At 44.3% G+C, this 20,245-nt stretch overlaps 1 protein-coding gene and 1 long non-coding RNA gene across 4 annotated transcripts in view; one reads left to right on the top strand and one right to left on the bottom strand.

Annotated features, from left to right (window-relative positions):
* Positions 1-4,796: 4,796 nt before the first annotated feature.
* On the bottom strand, positions 4,797-6,095 carry LOC121137472. The gene is made up of 2 exons (XR_005874705.1): positions 5,808-6,095; positions 4,797-5,721 (listed from the first exon to the last, which is right to left on the bottom strand). It is a non-coding gene; the product is annotated as an uncharacterized LOC121137472 (long non-coding RNA).
* The window catches only part of Dis3l (DIS3 like exosome 3'-5' exoribonuclease), a 41,043-nt gene continuing 25,805 nt past the window's right edge, over positions 5,008-20,245 (top strand). Inside the window, exons 1-3 of one of the 3 annotated variants that reach the window (XM_005075558.4) lie at positions 5,008-5,479; positions 7,117-7,270; positions 20,093-20,221. In XM_005075558.4, the coding sequence (XP_005075615.1) occupies positions 5,341-5,479; positions 7,117-7,270; positions 20,093-20,221 (422 nt within the window). In that variant the 5' untranslated portion in view covers positions 5,008-5,340. Of the gene's footprint in view, positions 5,480-6,148; positions 6,169-6,213; positions 6,231-7,116; positions 7,271-20,092; positions 20,222-20,245 lie in introns of those variants that run through there. The other 2 variants (XM_013117453.3, XM_013117454.3) reach the window with 2 other exon arrangements.

Raw genomic sequence — 20,245 nt, 5'->3', positions numbered from 1 at the left:
GACAGACCTGAGTGTAAAATCATTAGAGCAAGTTAGCAGAACATCTCAAAATAATCATTGCAAAGCAGGTTATTGGGGTTCCTTAAATGTTTTGAATGCCAAATCAAAGATCAATATTAACCTCCAACATATAGGAAATGAAATTTTCCCTAATACAAGTAACAAAGTGGAGTCAGGCAGGGATTGCACATATCTTTAGTCTCAGGACTTGTGAGGAGAGGCAGGTGGATGAGTGAGTTGAAGGCCAGCCTGATCTACAAATTGAGTTCCAGGACAGCTAGAACTGTTGCACAGAGAAATCCTGTCTCAAAAGAAAAGAAACCAAAAAAAAAAAAAGTAACAAAGTTGTCACAACAGCCATTTGCACCCCACTGCCATGGGGTACAAGTGAAAGCCATTGACTCTTTAGGCAATGGAGTAATTGTACACATCCACATGACCTATTAGAACCATTGATTCATTAGCATCAGGACTCAGCACTATCTGTGCAGCTGGGCATATTTTTATAATTTTATGAGATTGCTAAGGCTCCAGAAGTTAGATCAACATCTGAGTGGCACTGTCTCCAATTCTGTAACCCTGTCACTAAGCTCCTTGTGGCCTGCCATACGGAATGGGCCCCCACCCTACAGCTCTCCATGTTTGCAAAGTAGAAGGCTGGACAGCTGGGCCGTTGCTATGGGCACTCTGCAGCCAGCCTGCTTAGGTTCAAAGCAGACTTTGCCACTCACTTGGTCTGTGGCCTGGGTGGTTGATTCACTCCTTCCTGCCCCATTTCTTTCCCTGGAAAATGTATTTGCAAACAGTAGTGTAGTCAAGATGGTGCTTTTAGAACTAAGTGTGAGAATCCAGCAAGTAAAACACTGGGCATGACAGTGCACACCTGGAAGCTCAACCAGGGGGACTGAACTATGGAGACAGCCTTGCTCCCTGCTTCCCTGCCCCCCAAAAAGAAAGAAGAAAGGAAAAAAGCGGAAAAGACACGAAGGTGAAATACAACGGCTGGGCTGAAGAGATGGCTCAGAGGTTAACAGCCCTGGATGCTCTTCCATAGGTCCTGAGTTCAATTCCAACAACCACACAGTGGCTCACAACCATCTGTCAAGATCTGGTGCCCTCTTCTGCCCTACAGGCATACATGCAGACAGAACACGTATACACCTCAGCTGTCAATTTGATGAGCTCTAGAGTTACAGGGAAAGCAGCCTGTGGGACTGTCTGAGAGGGTTACCTCAGTTAGACTGGCTGAGGTGAAAAGACTCCCGCACTGTGGGCAGCACCGTTACCTGGGCCAGGATGCTGGAGTGGATAAAAAGGAGGGCAGGAACAGAGAGAGCACCAGCATTCATCACTCTGATTCCCAGCTGTGCACACAAGGTGACCAGCTGCCTCACTCTCCCACCACCCTGCTTCCCTGCCAGGGTGGACGGCTTCCTGGAACTGTGGACCAAGATAACCCTTTCTCCATTAAGATACTTCTGTTGGGAGTATTTTATTGCATTTTACTCCTTTTGTGTGCATGCACATGCCACTGTGTGTGTGTGCCACAGCACACATGTGAAGTCAGGGACAACCTACAAGAGTTTGCTCTCTATGGGTACTGGAAATCAAACCTGGGTACTCAGGCTTGGCAGCAGGTTCCCTTACCACTAAGCAATGTCACCAGCCCCCTCAGAGTATTTTATCAGAGCAACAGAAAGGGAAGAAAGAAGACAGGAAAAGGAAGAGAGAGAAGAGAAGGCACTTAGAACATTTCATGGCTTCCAGTTACAAGCCAAGAATCCTCCGCTGTGATTAACTGGTACAACACAGGTTGCCCAGCCCCTCAGAGTTGCAAACTTTGGGTTATCTTTAACTCTTGGGATCCATACAAGCTATCAACAGTACACGCTTGATATAAGCCAAGTGGCTGAGAAGCAATCAACAGTAGTGTACTGCTTGAGAGAAGACTGCAGATGAGAACAAAATGTATGCGTCCTTACTTGGCATCCTGCTGCATTGTTTGACTGTGTTGCAGTAAGCATGTTGTACTATAGTCAAAATAAATAAATCAATAAGTAAATAGACACAGAATATTCCAAAGCTTGCTTCTGTAATGAGCTCATCTTCTGGAATTTCTTTGTACATCTACCATTCTGGGCCTCTCAGTCCGCGGCAGAGTTGCCTACTCCCTCCCAAGGCTAACCTTGGATGAGGTTTTGATTATGAATCACTAAACACTGGGTTTTACATCCCCAAGGTGCATGTGTAAGAAGGCTTGTGGGTGCTGTGACTGGTCCAAAGTGTAGGCACACTTGTGCTCAGACAGAGGAAGATGGAAGCCATGCACCAGGGCACCACCACCCAGCTTATTTGTCTATTTTAAACACCATCTTGCAAGTATTAGACAAGTTTCTTGGTGTACTCTAACAACTAAGCCACATCTCCAGCCCTCTTAATCTCTTAACTGGGAGTGTACTTTGGTCACGACAGTTTGCCGTGAACTCTTGAGCTTGCTTTTCCTTCCCCTGCCTGCCAAGTGCTGGGGTTCTCGTGTGCTCAGACCTGGAAAGGGTTTACTTCTCCTGTCCAAGAGTCCACTGGGAAGGGGGAGGTCAAGCTCTGCTCTACAGTCTTTCAGGAACCAAAGTAGACAGGGGCTCTGCCATCTTTAATGCTGGTTTGCCAATTTCTGGGCTTTGGCATCTAGCTAGTGCAACTATTAGGGAAAACATGTAGGTGGGGAGTTGGGTGAGGGAGTATTATGAGCCATTCCAGGAAATGGTGCTATTATATTCCGCCAAATGAAACCCAGACATACGGCCACTATCCATCCATTTGTGAGGCAAGACACCATGGATCATCAGTGTGGATAAGAATCTGGCAAAGATGCCGGGTGGTGGTGGCACACACCTTTAATCCCAGCACTCAGGAGGCAGAGGCAGGTGGATCTCTGTGAGTTCAAGGCCAGCCTGGTCTACAGAGCGAGTTCCAGGACAGCCTCCAAAACAATACAGAGAAACCCTGTCTCGTAAAACCAAAAGAATTTGGCAAAGGCAATTCATCCTATCTACCATAAGGGATCACATACTGAAGCATGCTAAGTATGGATTCCAAGTGTGCAGTGGTTCACTTGGCTTAATGGCTTATGGAGGGGTTTATGCCAAAAGAGTTAGAACGCCCAAGCAAAGGATAGACGGTGAGCTGGGCTAAAGCTGTCCCAAATAACTAGGGTGAAGCTGGTGATGGAATGGATTGACTCATTTAGGGCTAAGGGCTCATTCTGGTAAGTTGCTGGTTTAACTGGTTCTTGGTGCCTGCCTTCAGACCTTGAAGAACACACTTCCTGCTGATGCCCTGGAACTGGAGTTACAGACAGTTGTGAGCTGCCATGTGGGTGCTGGGACTTGAAACAGGGTCCTCTGAAAGGACAGCCAGTGCTGTTAACCACTGAGCCATCCCTCCAACTGAACCTTGAATTTTTGATCCTATGGTTTCTACTCTCAAGCGATGGGATTGTAGGCCTGTGTGCTACCCCACCTAGTTGGCTTTTTTGTTTTTTGTTTTTTGTTTTTGGTGCATAGGATAGAACTTAGTGCTTGCTAGGCAAGAGCTCTACCATCTAAGCTATATCCCCAATCTTATTTTAAATACTGATAAAAATCAACTCTCGGTAGAACCCTAGATATGCTCTATTCCTTAAAGGGTCGTTCTTTTGCAGACAATTTCAAGCCACAAAGTGCTGAAGAGAGATATTAAGGGCAGATTAGGGCCTAATCAAAGTCATTCCTCTAGTCCCATAGAATCAGAGACTTTAAAAAGATAGAAAGGGAACTGCAGAGGGACTTGTAGACAATTGTCAAAAGCATTTTTATATCGGGAACAATTTTAGCTACTCACTGTCCTCTGGGCACTCTGGAACTAACTCCCATGTTAGAGGATACATTTTCATATAATATCCACATATATTACATATATAATGGTTGAGGATAGCTTTTGGGACCCTCCTTGCCTGTGTACCAGCTCTATACTGGTTTCCCATTTGTGCAAGTTCACCTTGAGTTTCACTATAACTTGACAAGGAGGAACAATGAGGAGGGAATCATGACTCTTTATGCAATCCCTTAGGGTGAAATGAGAGGCTAGACTTGGTTTAATTCAGCAACATTGTTAGAGCCCTGTGTTTCCAGCCAGCTGGGCCAGTCAGCTTAACCAGAGCTTGCCAAGCAGTAAATTCCTTAGGTGCAGGCCCTGTGGCTTTCTCACCTGTGAATAGATGGTACTTAAGAACTTGCTTTGGGCCTGGCGTTGGTGGCGCATGCCTTTAATCCCAGCACTCGGGAGGCAGAGGCAGGTGAATTCCTGTGAGTTCGAGACCAGCCTGGTCTACCAAGAGAGTTCCAGGACAGGCTCCAAAACAATACAGAGAAACCCTGCCTTGAAAAAAAAACCAAAAAAAAAAAAAAAAAAAAAACTTGGAGTTGACCAGTTTCTAGCTTAACATTAGTTCTGTCACTTAATAACTAGGTATCCTTGGCCACTTAAGCTCCCTAATGCAGCCTCACACAGCCTGCAAAATGGGGATACAAACAAACGCCCACTCCTTTGATTTGTGGAAACTAAATGAGACTCTTGTGTGTGAAGCTGCTAACCATAGCTTCAGTGGGCTGAGTGCTTGGAGAAGCAAGGGTGTGTGGTCGTCCAAGATACTGTCCTTTTTGTCAAGAGCTACAAGCATAGTACTTAATGATCGCGTCAATAGCAGTTTTAAGAATTTCTATGCCAGAGGCTGTCAACGCTATAAAAGTTGTAGAGTGTTTACCCCAGAAGGACTGGCTTTTATTTTATCTGTAGTGTTTGAATGTTTGCCTGTATTAAAATTTAAAATAAGCACATTTTGAAGGGGAAAACATGTTTGGCCAGCAGGGTTACCAGCTTTGCTGAGCCTTTTGATTATTTTAGTTACTGCAAAAGCAAGGACAAGAAAACTCTAGTTATTACCCGTTAATATGGCAGCCCTTCCCACACGGGCCTGTGGGTAGAAACAAAGTAAAATAACCATTTCACTCGGGACTTTTAGACCAGCTATCACACCCTACCGTCATGCCCGTTGGTCCTTGGGGGTCAACAGTTTATATACACTCTTCCCGGCTCAGGGGCAACTAAGGCTTACAGAGGAATCTAGGCGCAGGCTGGGCTGGGCCAGGCAGACCCTCAGGCCCAGAGAGGTCGTTCCCGGTGCCGGGACCGCTCTTGCCGCTGCCGGCCCGACCGGGCCCGAGGGGCGGGCCCCAAGCCTCGGCCTCGCCTCCCGCTGCCGCCCGCCGCTTCCCGGCCGCCGTGCCGGGCGAAGGCACCAGCATGTTACAGAAGCGGGAGAAGGTGCTGCTGCTGAGGACTTTCCAGGGCCGGACGCTGCGGATCGTTCGCGAGCACTACCTGCGGCCTAGCGTGCCCTGCAACAGCCCGCTCTGCCCGCAGCCCGCCGCCTGCCTCAACGGTCAGGGCCGGGAGGGACCGGGGAGGCCGGGGCCCGAGGAGCGAGGGAGGCCGGGGCCCGAGGAGAGGAGGAGGCCTGGGCCTGACGTAGCGAGGGCTGCCGGGCACGAGCGAAGGGAGCCGGACCCGAGGAGAGAGGCGAGCTGGGGCCGAAGGAAAGAGGAGGCCGAGGCCCAAGGAGCAAAAAAGAGCCCGGGCCTGGCGTCATGATGGTGACCGAGCACTAGTGAAGGGAGCCGGGACCTACGGAGAGAGGAGAGCCGGGGTCTGAGTAACGAGGGCAGATTTGGCCTGGCGTCAAGGGCGGAGCCAGAGCGAGCAAACACAACCTGGGCTTGGCGGAACCAGGGCAGCCCGGGAGGCGGCCCGGAGCGTCCTCTGCGTGTCGTGTAGTCCCTCCTGCGGGTGGGAAGCAGGCGACGCCCTCCTGCTGCTTCGGGGGCGCCCCTCGCGGGACTCATCTACAGCAGTGGCGGCGTCAAATGGGGGGGGGGGCGCCGAAACGAGCCTGGCGTTCCCTCGGCTCAGAGGCTCAGGGTGCTTCGGTTTTCCTAGGGACCTTAAAGGCTACCTTAAAGGCCTATGGCGCCTCCCTCTTTCCGCCCACAGCTCGGAGGCGGTGAGATAGGCAAGGCCAGCTCGCTCGAAAGAGGCAGCTCCGGTCTGATTGCTGAGCGCACTGCTGGGCAGGTGACTTGGCCTGCTCTGCTCCTGCCAGAATGCAGACCCTCCAGCACGACAGTTTCTTCATTGTAGGAGACTCGGGTTGGGGACTGCTGGGGACCAGATTCCCCCCCCCCCCCCTTTTTTTAGGCTGTAGGGTTGCTGTATGTTAGCCCTAGTGGGAGATGAGCATGGGTGGTCTTTTCAGAATATAGGATTAAGGACACAGCTTGACGAAACAGCTGACTACACTGCCCATTCTTTCTAGTACATTCTCTTCAACCCTTAGGAGCAGTGGTTCTCAATCTTCCTAATGCTGCAACACTTTAATACAGTTACTCATGTTGTGCTGACCCCCAACCATAAAATTATTTTGTTGCTACTTAATAACTGTAATCTTGCTACTGTTACAAATCGTAATGTAAATATCTGATATGCGATCATCCCCAGAGCCATGACCCACGAAGGTTGAGAATCACTGTCTTAGAGCCTTGTAGCCAGCCATGTCGAGAAGCTTCAGAGTAACTTTGGAATTTTTAGGTACATACAAGTAGCTAATACACACATGTATTACCCGTGCAGTTACCTATGTGTGTCTATGTAGATGGAGGTATATAATGGATATGTAAATATTCATCAGAATGTTCATGCATGTCAGTGATGAGTTAATAGAAACTTAGCTTTCTGCCGAGTACACTTAAAATACCAGTCACCCTCTCCCGCAGTACTGGCAATAGTATAAACCATGTCGGGCTTGCATTAATCACAACTTCAAAAGAGAGAGAGAAGGTGGCTGTGAATCTACTCTGGACTTGGAGCCTCTACCAAAGTAGATTTGTCTTGTCTTTTAAAAACTTCAAGGTGAAATTAAGATGAGAAGTTATTTTGCACACCCGGGGCACTGTGACATTGAAATAGTCATAAACCAGGTTTGAAAATGTTGCCTAATCGCTTCCGCTCTGAATTATGTTTCAGATGGGAAGCTCTTGTCTGCTGAAGTGACTCATTATGTGATCCCAGACTGGAAAGTTGTCCAGGATTACCTTGAGGTCCTCGAGTTTCCTGAGTTGAAGGGAATTATTTTCATGCAAACGGCTTGTCAAGCTGTGCAGCATCAGAGAGGCCGGAGGTATCTGGTTTGCTTTATTTATTTATTTATTGTGAAGGTTCCCCCACTCCCTTTAGCAAGGTCCTTTGTTAGAGGGGAGGAAGAGGAATTCATTATTTTGTCAGAAAGGATTTTTGAAACTAATTTGGTATTCTCTTTGCTGGTAAGGAATGCAGTAACATTTTATATGTGCACTTCAACACCTGGCCAAAAGATCTGACTATAGATCAATAAACTGCAGTGTCCCTGGGATGCTGGTATTTAAGATTCTATGGTGAATTGGCTTCTGGTTTACATTTTTATAAGCAGCACAATTGTTTCTTCTTATTTTTGCTAATGTATATTATTTAATCTTCTTATTGTTGGATACATTGTTTCAGGAGCATTCTTTTCTCAGTAAAAGAACTTTTAAATCTTATCTTCCTTTATTGTGGATGCAAATTGTACTTACAGTGATTTATTCCGTGAAATTAAAAATGTAGCTCATTCTTATTTTTAGATTATCCTGTAACTATCAGCCATAGTAATTGTATTTGCTGAACAAAACATTCTTAATTGAACCAGTTTAAAATATTTGCCTTGTGCCTAAATGAAAGAAAAGTTGCCCCTTTCTGTCCAAATATCCTAAAATACAGTTTTGCTTCATTTAACAATTGGAAACTTTTATGATCTGAACTTAAAACTATGAGATAGCATGTTAAATAATACCCCAAGTTATTTAACAAGAGAAAACTGTATTTATTCTATTTTTAAGATGTTCTGGTTTCTTCAGACTTTGGTAGTAAACGATAAAGTTTTCTTTATTTGTATATGAAAATGATAAATTGTCCTCATGCTCAGTTCAGAAAAATATGCCTTAGCTGGAATTGCCTGGGTTTTTTTTTTCAAATTGAGTATTTTAAAATGAGCTTGAAGTTGATTTTATTCAGCCACAGAGATATAGATGTTTGCACACATCCAGGTTTAAACACTGCTGCAGGTGTCGTATTTCAATTTCTTCTACTAAAATCAATTTGTTGTTATCATTCGGTTCGTTCACACACTGCAAGCCTCTTCAACTTCTGTTTTCTAAAATGTTTTTAATATTAGGATTGTTTTGAAAACCAATTCTTGAGACAACCGAAAGCAAGGAGTTGGAATTTAAATGTCCTTTCTCCTGACTGTTTCCGTAGTTAGGCTGATGAAGACCTGCTGCTATTGACTGTTTCCATAGTTGGGTTGATGAAGAGCTGCTGCTATTGGGTTTTGCTGAGCCTTACTTACCCTGTGTGCTAGTACTCTGTATGAGAAAGCAAAAGGTGAGGAGTTGGAAAGTAGACCCAGCTATACCCCGTGTTTTTCATTAGATAAGCACTTTGTCAGCTCCTACTGATGGTGACTTTAACAGATAAACCAAGTGCTGGGATGCAAGTCACTCTGCCTTAGTTAGGGTTTTTATTGCTGTGGAGAGACACCATGACCACAGCAACTCTTTTTTTTTTTAGCATTTATTTATTTATTTATTTATTTATTTATTTATTTATTGTGTATACAGTGTTCTCTCTGTATGTATCCCTGCAGACCAGAAGATGGCACCAGATCTCATTACAGATGGTTGTGAGCCATCTTGTGGTTTCTGGGAATTGAACTGAGGTCCTCTGAAAGAACAACTAGTGTTCTTAACCATCTCTCCAGCCCCAACTATGGCAACTCTTGTAAATGAAAACAGTTAATTGGGATGGCTCACTTTCGGTTCAGAGATTCAGTCCATTTTCATCATGGTGGGGAGCATAGCAGTGTACAGGCAGACATAGATGAGAGTCCTACATCTCACAGGCAACAGGAAGTTGACCGAGACACTGGGCGGTATCCTGAGCATAGGAAACCTCAAAGCCTGTCCCACAGTGACACATGTCCTCCAACAAGGCCATACCCATTCCAACAAAGCCACACCTCCTAACAGTATCACTCCCTATGAGATTACATTACTACATTTAAACTACCATACATGCAAATGTTACAGTATCAGCCCTGTTTCGTTTTGTTTTGTTTGTTTTTTGGTTTTTTTATTTATTTATTTTTCAGTTTAAATTTAGATAAGAAACAAGGTTGCTTCACAAGTCAGTTCCAGGTCCCTCTCCCTTTCCCTCCCCTCCTCCCGTGCCCTCCCCCCCAACCCCCTCCATTATCCCCTCATTTCCCCAGGGAGGGTGAGGCCCTCCATGGTGGTGTCCATAGTCTGTCATTTCATCCAGGGCAGGGCCTAGACCCTTCCTCAAGAGTTCAGGGTGAGAGTGCACCTCACATTGTTGGATGGGAGTCCAAAGTCCCGGGATGGGTACTGATCTGCTGCCCAAGGCTCAATAGATTACCTAGGCCTCCTCACTGACACTCACATTCAGGGGGGTCTTGATCAGTCCCATGCTGGATTCCCAGGATGATGCCTGGGATTCAAGAGTTAACCTTTGTCAGGTCAGCTGTTTCTGGGGGTTAAACCAGCCCAGTCTTAATCCCTTTGGTTATCAGTCCTCCCTCTCTGTTACTGGCTTTCTTGAGTTCAGCTCAGTACTTAACCGAGGGAGTCTGCCTCTTCTTCGATCAGCCACTAAATGCAGTTTCTGTTTCCCAGACTCTTTGGCCATGGGATTGTAGGCTGGCACTCCCCAGATCTATGTCTAAAATCCATATATGAGAGAGTACATGCCATGTTTCTCTTTTTGTGACTGGGTTACCTCACTCAGGATGGTTTCTTCTAGTGTCATCCATTTGCCTGCGAATCTCAAGATTCCATTGTTTTTTTCTGCTGAATAGTACTCCATTGTGTAAATGTACCACATTTTCTCTATCCACTCTTTGGTTGAGGGACATCTAGGTTGCTTCCAAGTTCTGGCTATTACAAATAATGCTGCTATGAACATAGTGGAACAGACATCTTTGTTGTATGAATGGGCATCTTTTGGATATATGCCTAAGAGTGGAGTTGCTGGGTCTTGTGGTAGGTTTATTCCCATTTTTTTGAGGAATCTCCATACTGATTTCCAAGTGGCTGAACCAGTTGCCACTCCCACTAGCAATGGAGGAGTGTCCCCCTTTCACCACATCCTCTCCAGCATAAATTGTCATTGGTGTTTTTGATTTTAGCCATTCTGACAGGAGATGGTATCTCAGAGTTGTTTTGATTTGCATTTCCTGGATGGCTAAGGATGTTGAGCCCTTTCTCAAGTGCCTCTCAGCCATTTTAGACTCCTCTATTGAAAACTCTCTATTTAGTTCTGCAGCCCACTTTTTAATTGGGTCCTTTGATGTTTTGGAGACTTGCTTCTTGAGTTCTTTGTAAATTTTGGAGATCAACCCTCTGTCAGATGTGGGATTAGTGAATATTTTTTCCCATTCTGTGGGCTGCCTTTTTGTCTTGCTGACTGTGTCCTTTGCGTTACAGAAGCTTCTCAGTTTCAGGAGGTCCCATTTATTAATTGTTGATCTCACTGTCTGTGCTAGTGGTGTTATGTTCAGGAAGCTGTCTCCTGTACCAATTCGTTCAAGGGTACCACCCACTTTCTCTTCTAAGAGGTTCAGTGTGGCTGGATTATGTTGAGGTCTTTGATCCATTTGGACTTAAGTTTTGTGCATGGCGATAAGCATGGATCAGCATTCTTCTACATGCCAGCCTCCAGTTATGCCAACACCATTTGTTGAAGATGCTTTCTTTATTCCATTGTATATTTTTAGCTTCTTTGTCAAAGATCAGATGTTCATACGTGTGTGGGTTAATATCTGGGTTTTCAATTTGATTCCATTGGTCTACCTGTCTATTTTTGTGCCAATACCAAGCTGTTTTCAGGACTATAGCTCTATAATAGAGCTTGAGGTCAGGGATGGTGATGCCTCCGGACATTGCCTTGTTGAACAGGGTTGTTTTGGCTATCCTGGGTCCTTTGTTTTTCCATACAAAATTGATTATTATTCTTTCAAGGTCTGTGAAGAATTGTGCTGGGATTTTAATGGGGATTGCATTGAATCTGTAGATTGCTTTTGGCAGGATTGCCATTTTTACTACATTGATCCTACCTATCCAAGAGCATGGGAGATCTTTCCATTTTCTGAGGGCTTCTTTAATTTCTTTCTTTAAAGATTCAAAGTTCTTGCGATACAGGTCTTTCACTTGTTTGGTTAGCGTTACCCCAAGGTATTTTATGTTGTTTGTGGCAATTGTAAAGGGTGATGTTTCTCTGATTTCTTTCAGCCCTGTTTCTAGCAGAAAATGTTCTCCTGGATACCCAGTAGTCAGGCATGGTGGCAGACGCATGTAAAGTAGAGGCAGAAGGATTAGGAGTTCTAGTTCAGTCTGGGTTATACAGAAAGCTTGAAGCCAGTATAGACCCCAGAGCTACTAAAATCTGCAGCTGTTCACGTTCTAGATAGAAAATGGCTTTGGAGAGTTGGAGAGATGCCTCTGCAGTTAACACATTTGTTGCTCTTGAAGAGGACCCAGGTCTGATCCCCTTAACTACAGGGTGGTTCACAACCTTCTAAAACTCCAGTTCCAGAAGATCCAATGCCCTCCCTCTTCTGACCTCTGTGGGCACTAAGCATCCTAATGTATGCATGCATACATTCAGGCAAAAAACAGTCACACATAAAATGAGTAAGTCTAATTTTTTAAAGGGTTATTTATTTATCACATATACACTGTTCTGCCTACATGCCAGAAGAGGGCACCAGATTGAATTGTAGATGGCTGTGAGCCACCATGTGGTTGCTGGGAATTGAACTTAGGACCCCTGGAAGAGCAGTCAGTACTTTTAACCTCTGAGCCATTTCTCCAGCCCCATAAGTCTAATTTTTTAATGATTTATTTATTTTTGCTTTTTGTGCATTGGTGTTTTGCCTGCAGGTATGCCTATATTAAGGCATCAGATTCCCTGGAATAGGAGTTACAGACAGCTGTGGGCTGCCATGTGAGTGCTGGGAATTGAACCTGGGTCCTCTGGAAGAGCATCCAGTGCTGTTAACCGCTGAGACATCTCTCCAGCTAAAATCTAATTTTTTAAATAAATAAATAAATAAATAAGACATTAGATCAACAAGGTAGCTCAGCATGTGAAGGATCTGGGCACCAAGCCTGATGACCTTAGTTCATCCATAGTGTCCACATGGTGGAAGGTCATACATACACTATGACATGCCCATTCTCCTCCAAAAGATAAGTAGAATAAAAATTGTTTTCAATAGCCTGGTGTTTGCATGTAACCTTCACTCATCCTCCTGTAGGCTCGAAATCATCTCCAGGTTACTAAAACATGTAACACAGCCCAAGTGCTGTGTTAGTAAACTAGTGTTATACTGCAGTATGTGAGGAACAAAGACAGGGGAAGCATCCATACCCCATACAGTCAAATCTTTTATTTATAGATGTTTTCTATCTGTAAATGTATTCCTTCAGGAATGGAGCATGAATACACAGGGGTCTGGCTCTAAGGTAATGTGATAGATGGAATCATTTTATTGAAACGACATTGCCGGAGTTGAATTTAACAACAGAGAGACATGACCTGTAATCCTGTTGTGTGATGATATTTTGATCTCAGGAATACCAGTGTAGAGAATTTCTGTTCTCATAAATAGATTATGGAACAGTTGAATGGTGTCAGGTCTTTGGCTGTTCGGGATAATAACACATCTGTCACCTAGCAATCCTCAAATGCTTATTTAATGAAGGGGCACTTGATGACTCTGTGAGGCTCTCCACACACTCATGCATTCAGATGTGCTTGTGCTCACCCATGTATTCATCCAGAGACTGCTAGGACTGAGAATACAGCAGTTAACAAAAGTAGATTCAGTTCTGGGACAGGACAGTCAAGCCCAGGTAATCTCACAAACGGAGGCAGAGCCACGCCTGTGGTGGATGTTCTGAAGTACCAGGACAGGCTGTAGCAGAGCTCCAGCCAGCCAGGGAGCAAGGAAGGGATTTCCTGAGTGAGCTGCCTATACTGAGCTCTCAAGGACAAGGAGGAGGAGACCAGGCAAGGGAGACCTTTCCAGGCAAAGGAAACTTCTGGTCAAGCATCCATGAGGAGGAGATATAACATACTCGAGGAACTGAATGGACACTTGGTCAGATAGAAGGTCTCATGGCTTTGGGACTGTCAAAGAAGGGCTTTATTCAGGGTGGCTTGACATCAGGTTCCAGTCTTAAAAGATTGCCTGATTTGGTTGAAAGGAGTCCTGAAGGAAAGAAGGCTGGAGGCTAGCTATAGCTGTAATACAGATGACATGTTATAATAGCCTGTTTTGCATTACTATTACAAAACATGTGATATAGGTTACTTTTCTCCTTTGTATAAAGCCACCAGCATTTCAATCCTGAAACTCTACCTAATGACATTTGAATCCTAACCACTTCCCAGAATCACCTCTATACAAGGGAATTGATTGACTTTCTACCCTGTGAATATCTCACAGGGGGTTCAATGCATGAACCACTAAAGAGCACATTCAAACCATCCCTAAACTACAGTAAGGACACTGGCAGCTTTGACATGGGTGGAAATGGGTGTCCCAGGACCTGTTCAGTAGATAGGAATCATTAACATTTCCTATGTATTTAACCATGGGAACTGGAAGTACATCTTTGTTGAGACTGAAAACACCACAGATACTCATAGTAGGTTCATTTACTTTTAAATTTTTATTATTTGTGTGTGTGTGTGTGTGTAAAATGTGTGTACCGTGTGTGTGACTGGAGGTCAGAGGACAGCTTTTGGGATCCATTGTGGGATCCAGGGATTATGTTGAGGTTATCAGTTCTACATAGCAAGTCATTTTAACTATTTTAAGTACTGCAGCTTAATTTATTATAGCTAGACAGTAATAGCAACCCAATTGGCCTTCAATTGGTAATGTTTAACAAAACGTAGTATATCCATAAAATAGAATATTATTCAGTTATAGAAATGACTGAACATGTTACCACTTGGATGAACCTTGAAAACATTGTACTAAACGAAAGAAGCCAGCTATACACACACACACACACATACACACACACACATACACACACACACACATACACACATACACACACACACACATAAAATTTAGTGTTGGAGCCAGAAAAATGGCTCAAGCACTTGTTGAAGAATATTTGTTTACACTGTAAAGATTTGTCTCTGTCTAAGGTGCCTTCCGATTGGCTTAATAAAGAGCTAAATGATCAATAGCTAGGCAGGAAAGAATATGCGAGACTTCTGGGTAGAAAGAGAGAAACTGGGAGGAGGAATCTAGATGCATGATTTCTCCAGAGACTCTGTAGAAGCTGGATATACAGTATAGAACAAAGGTAATCGAGTCACATGGCAGAATATAGATTCATAGAAACAGATTAATTTAAGTTACAAATCTAGTTGGAAAAAAGCCTGAGCTAATGCCAACCTTTTATAATTAATATTGTCTCCATGTGGTTATTGGGGAGCTGGCAGTCCCACAAAAGAAAGTCCAACTACATTTGAGAAAGCTTGTTACAGGCACTTTTCACCAAGATTCTTTCCCTGGAACCTACATGGTAGAAGGAAAGAACAGATTCCTACAGGTTGTTTTCTGACCTCCACACTTGTGCTATGCCATGCACAGGCTCGCACACAGACACATACACTAAATCAATTAGTGTAGGGAGAGATCTAAGTACCCGTAGCACTGACCACACCCAAACAGGCATGGTCAGCAGTCATGCTGTGCAATGGTGACACAGGCCTTTAATCACAGCACTCGGGAGGCAGAGGCAGGCAGATCAATGTGAATTCCAGACCAGCCTGGTCTATAGAGTGGGTTCCAAGACTGTCAAGGCTACACAGAGAAACACTGTCTTGAAAAACCAAAAAAAAAAAAAAAAAAAAAAAAAAAAGGTCATATAATTTCATTTATATAAGATGTCCTGAATAGGTAAAAATAGAAAATTGCTCCATGGCTGCCAGAGGCTGGAGCCAATGGTAGTGGGGAATGACTGCTTAATGGACACAGGTTTCTATTTAGAGCAATGAAATGATCTAGAATTAGAGAGTGGTGATAATTGCTTAACTATGAGTATACTAAAAACTATCAGATTATACATTTTTTAAGGAAAAATGAATTGCTGTTTATGAATTATATATAGATAAAGTTTTTTATAAATATTCATTTATTGAGCCAGGCGCTGGTGGCGCACACCATTAATCCCAGCACTCAGGAGGCAGAGGCAGGCAGATCTCAGTAAGTTTAAGGCCAGCCTGGTCTACAGAGTGAGTTCCAGGACAGCCAGGACTGTTTCACAAAGAAACCTTGTCTCAAAAACAAATAAGCAAATGAACAGGACACCTGAAAGTAGGTCTAGGAGACCCTAGCAAAGAAAGGCCTACTGAGTTTCCTTCCCCAGCTTTTCCCTTTGCTAGCCCTTAGAGCACTGGTTCTCTATAGCAGGTCTTTCTTACTGGACTTTCTTTTTTGGGATCCCCAGATAATGACATGGAGACTTATTAATTATAAAAGCAAGCTTAGGTTTGTCCCACTAGCTCTTTAACCTGTTTCTATTAACTTACTTTCTGCCATGTGGCTTTTTACCTCTCTCCTGTACATCAGACTTCCTCCGGGTCTTGCTGGCATCTCCTGCCACTCCAGATTCTTTTTTTTTTTTTTTCAAATTTTATTTATTACATATACAGTGTTCTGCCTGCATGTATGCCTGCATGCCAGAAGAGGGCACCAGATCTCATTGCAGATGGTTGTGAGCCACCATATGGTTGTTGGGAATTGAACTGGGGACCTCTGGAAGAGCAGCCAATAGTCCTAACCTCTGAGCCATCTCCCCAGCCCCACCCCTCCAGATTCTAACCTTTAATTTCTCTCTCTGCCCAGAAGTCCCACCTATTCTCTCCTGCCATTGGCCATTCACCTCTTTATTAAATCAATCAGGAACCTTAGACAGGCAAAGTAAAACAACAACTCATCTTCAGAGTGATAAAATATTGGGAAGCAGTTCTCAACCTTCCTGGTGCTGTGACCAAGATACAGGTCCTCATGTTGTAGTGACCCCCCCAACCATAAAATTATTTTTGTTGATACTTTATAACTGTAATTTTGCCACTATTAGGAGTCATAATGTAAATTCCTGATATGCAGGATATCTGATATGCAACCCCTGTGAAAAAGTCATTTGGTAAGACTGAAAGTTTGTTCTGAGAGAGTCTCATGTAGCCCAGGCTGACTCAAATTCCTTATAGTAGAGAATGACCTTGAACATCTGATCTTCCTACCTCTCCTTCCCAAGTCCTAGAATCAAAGCTGTGTTCTACCAAGTCCAGCCTAAGACTGTAATGTTAAGATTGAAGATCTTGACTGTCTGAATCACTGCTATCACTCCGTGACATTTGTCCACGGTGCTCTGAAACATCTCTGTGCTGACTTCACAAAGGCTTCTGTCTGCTGGCTCTAGCATAAACACTGCAAAGCCTGCTAACAGGAATTATGACTGTATTGTGTACGTGCACTGCTAAATTATAACGACAAGCCTCCACATCTCCAAGAAGCCCTGACTGTCACACTCAGAATGATTCACTGCTGAACCCCCGTCTTCCCCATCAGTATTCTTGTGCCATTTGTCCATTTCCCTTATCCGGCTGACAGACGGAAGCACACAGAACCCTCCTAAGGTGGACAGAGAGAACCAACTTCACAGAGCTGTCCTCTGCCGTCCACATGGGCTTTGTGGCATGCACATGCCCCCACATACATCATACACACACGACAATATTAAATGCAGATTAAAATGAAAGTGATGCCAGATGTGGTGAAATGGCCTTTAATCCCAGCACTTGTGAGGCAGGGACAGATTGGTGTCTGTGAGTTCAAGGCCGACCTGGTTTACATAGGGAGACCCTGTCTCAAAAAGACAATAAATAAGTAAAGGTGGTATGTGTAGAGCTGGCAGAAGAGTACCTGGATTCTGAGGGTGGCAGTTTGTACCCCATATCCTGAGCTGTTGACACAAATGCTGTGCCTATGCTCCTTCTGGCCCTGCTATGGGCTGAGTACTGAGGACAGAATGCAGCACATGTCGGCCATGTTGAGTGCTCTGTCCCCTTTCATCCCCTTTGAGCTGTTTGTCTGGCTTCCTCTCAAACATGCTTCAGGTCTCAGGCCTGCACCAGGAAGCCACGCCAGTCCTGTCCTTTCACCCATGTATTCCACTGGAGTACGTGATTCTGTCTTTTTTTGCAAAGTAGCATAATTCTTTTTTAAATTTTTCATGAAACATATATACATAAAATTCAAGATTTTTAGAGGCTAGGGCTGTAACCTTATCATAGATGAAGCTTTGGATTTGGTCCTCAGCACCACATAAACCAGGTAGGTGGAGGTAGGAAAATCATTACATGGTGTTTGACATGAACCTGGGCTATATGAGACTCTGTCTGTTTGTTTGTTTTGAGGCAGGGTCTCTCTGTATAGCCCTAGCTGTCCTGAAACTCAGTATGTAGACTAGGCTGGCCTCTGCCTCACAGACATCCACCTGCCTTTGCCTCCCAAGTGCCGAAATTAAAGGCATGTGCTACCATGCCCAGTTGAAAACCTGTCTTAAAGAAAATAAAAATTACCAGCAGTGGTGGCGCACGCCTTTAATCCCAGCACTCGGGAGGCAGAGGTAGGTGGATCTCTGTGAGTTTGAGGCCAGCCTGGTCTACAGAGCGAGTTCCAGGACAGCTTCCAAAACAACAATACAGAGAAACCCTGTCTCAAGAAAAAAAATGAAAAATAAAACAAAAAAATTTGACATTTTCATAATTACTAAGCGTATGGTTTAGTGGCACTATGTCCGTTGGCACCGTTGTGCAGCTACCCACAACTGTAAGCTCTAGGATTTTTCATCTCCCTGAATTGAAAGTCTGTACTGCTTAAATGCCAGCTCTTCTCTTGACCACAACCGCTAGTAGCAAGTCTGCTTTCTGCCTCCATGTATCTCTCTACTCTAGGTGCCTTACACAGCCAGAGCCACAGTGTTTGTCCTTTTGTGACTGGCTTACTTCACTTGCCCTGTGTCCAGGTTCATCCATGTGACAGCATGCGTCAGAATCCTCCTTTTGAAGGCCAAGGAATATTGACATTGGATCATTTATTCCTTGTCATTTACAACACCCTTTTGCTGTTGAAAAAGGTACCACTGTGAACACAGGTGCCCAGATATCTATCTGAATTCCATTTTTTGTTTGGTTGGGTTTTGCAGTTTTATTTATTTGTGTACTTATTTATTCAGCCGGGGTCGGTATTTCCCAGGGCCTCATGTGTGTTAGGTAAGCTCTGCACCACTGAGCTGCATCAACAAGCCCCTGGTTCTGTCTTTTGGACATGAACCCAGAAGTAGGCTTGCAATTCTGGTTTTGATTTTTTTTTCTTGTCAGAATAACTGTTTTGCTTGCTGTAGTCAGACTTCTGTAAGTGGGGCCCTGACCTGTCTAGATGGTGCCTCCGAGGACATTCAGTGCAACCAAAGGCCTGGCCCAGGAGGGTAACAAACACTTCCTGAGGGAAGGAGGTTAGCCAGAGTGATCATTTGTCCACAAATAACCAGAGTGCAAGGCCTTGGGTTGGATCCCAGCACTGCAAAACCAACAGACCAATTAATCCTTTTAAAATAACTGCCTAAATGTTTCTGTAATTCTTGATGATGGGCTCTTGAAAAACTCTTTCATAGAAGCTGACCCATGGTAGGCTTGCTGTTTGGGTGTGGTTCTGGCTCACAGTGCTAGAGGGCTATCCCGAGCAGGAAAACTTATACTTTCTGTTAACTGTCTGACTGCTGGGTCTGTCTCTTCTTCATGAGATCATGGAGGCTACATAGATACAATTCACAAATAAACCCTTAAACTTGTATAGTTTACATGACCTTTTCTAGGCCTGCCAGCTAAAGGGAAATGGATTCATGCTTAAAAATCCCAGCATTAAGAAGTAGGGGCAGGTGGATGTCTGTGAGTTTGAGGCCGGCCTGGTCTACAGAGCGAGTGCCAGGAGAGGTTCCAATGCTACACAGAGAAACCCTGTCTCAAAAAAAAACAGAAAAAGGTTTGCCAACAAAGTGGAACGAAGAAAAGGAGCAGAGCTTTACTAGTCTCTGTGCTGTGGCTGTAAGAGGGCAGATAATGTAACTACATAGTAAAATAGCCAGGCATCTCTGAGGGAAAGCAGGAGAAGGAGTCTAATTAATCTGCAGACTAATTAATGAGGCCTTCCCCAAGTGCAGGCAACTAACAGGCAAAACCACTAACACTGAGCACACAGAGAAGTCAATACAAATAAATGCCTCTCAGAGGTGAGTTAGTTTATTTCCTCCCTTTGTGTTTTTGTGTGTGTGTACAGGTGCACACATACATGCCACAATGTAAGTGAAGGCTAGAGAACAACCTCGGATATGACTTCTGTCTTTTACTGTTTCAGACAGAAGCTCTTGTTCAACACTGCACACGCCAAGCCAATTTTTGGAGCTTTTCCTGTTTCCAACCCCCACTATAAGCACTGGGATGACAGATGCTCTCACCTAGCTTTATTTGGGTTCTGGGAAATTTGAACTGAGGTCCTCATATTTGTGTGGCAAGAACTTTTACCTGCTGAGCCATCTTCCCAGCCCTTATTTTGACTCTTGAGACAGGCTTCTCACTGAGTCTCCCAAACTCGAACTCATGATCCCTCTGCCTCAGTCTTCCGAGTGCTGCAACATTTCTTGTGCTTTAAACAATACATCTCTCCCTCTGAAATGCCTCATCTGTTTTGATCCTTGGCAGGAGTTGGCAGGAGATGAGTACCTGCTATGTTAGATTTATTCTGTTCCCTGTGTTACAGACAGTATAACAAACTGCGAAACCTCCTGAAGGATGCTCGCCATGACTGCGTTCTCTTTGCTAATGAGTTCCAGCAGCACTGTTACCTCCCCCGGGAAAAGGGGGAGGCCATGGAGAAGTGGCAGACCAGGTACATATCAATTCACAACACTCT

Source organism: Mesocricetus auratus, unplaced genomic scaffold (genome assembly GCF_017639785.1).
Source record: "Mesocricetus auratus isolate SY011 unplaced genomic scaffold, BCM_Maur_2.0 Super-Scaffold_100691, whole genome shotgun sequence".
Lineage (NCBI taxonomy): Eukaryota > Metazoa > Chordata > Mammalia > Rodentia > Cricetidae > Mesocricetus > Mesocricetus auratus.
This window is presented reverse-complemented; position numbering and strand designations above follow the sequence as displayed.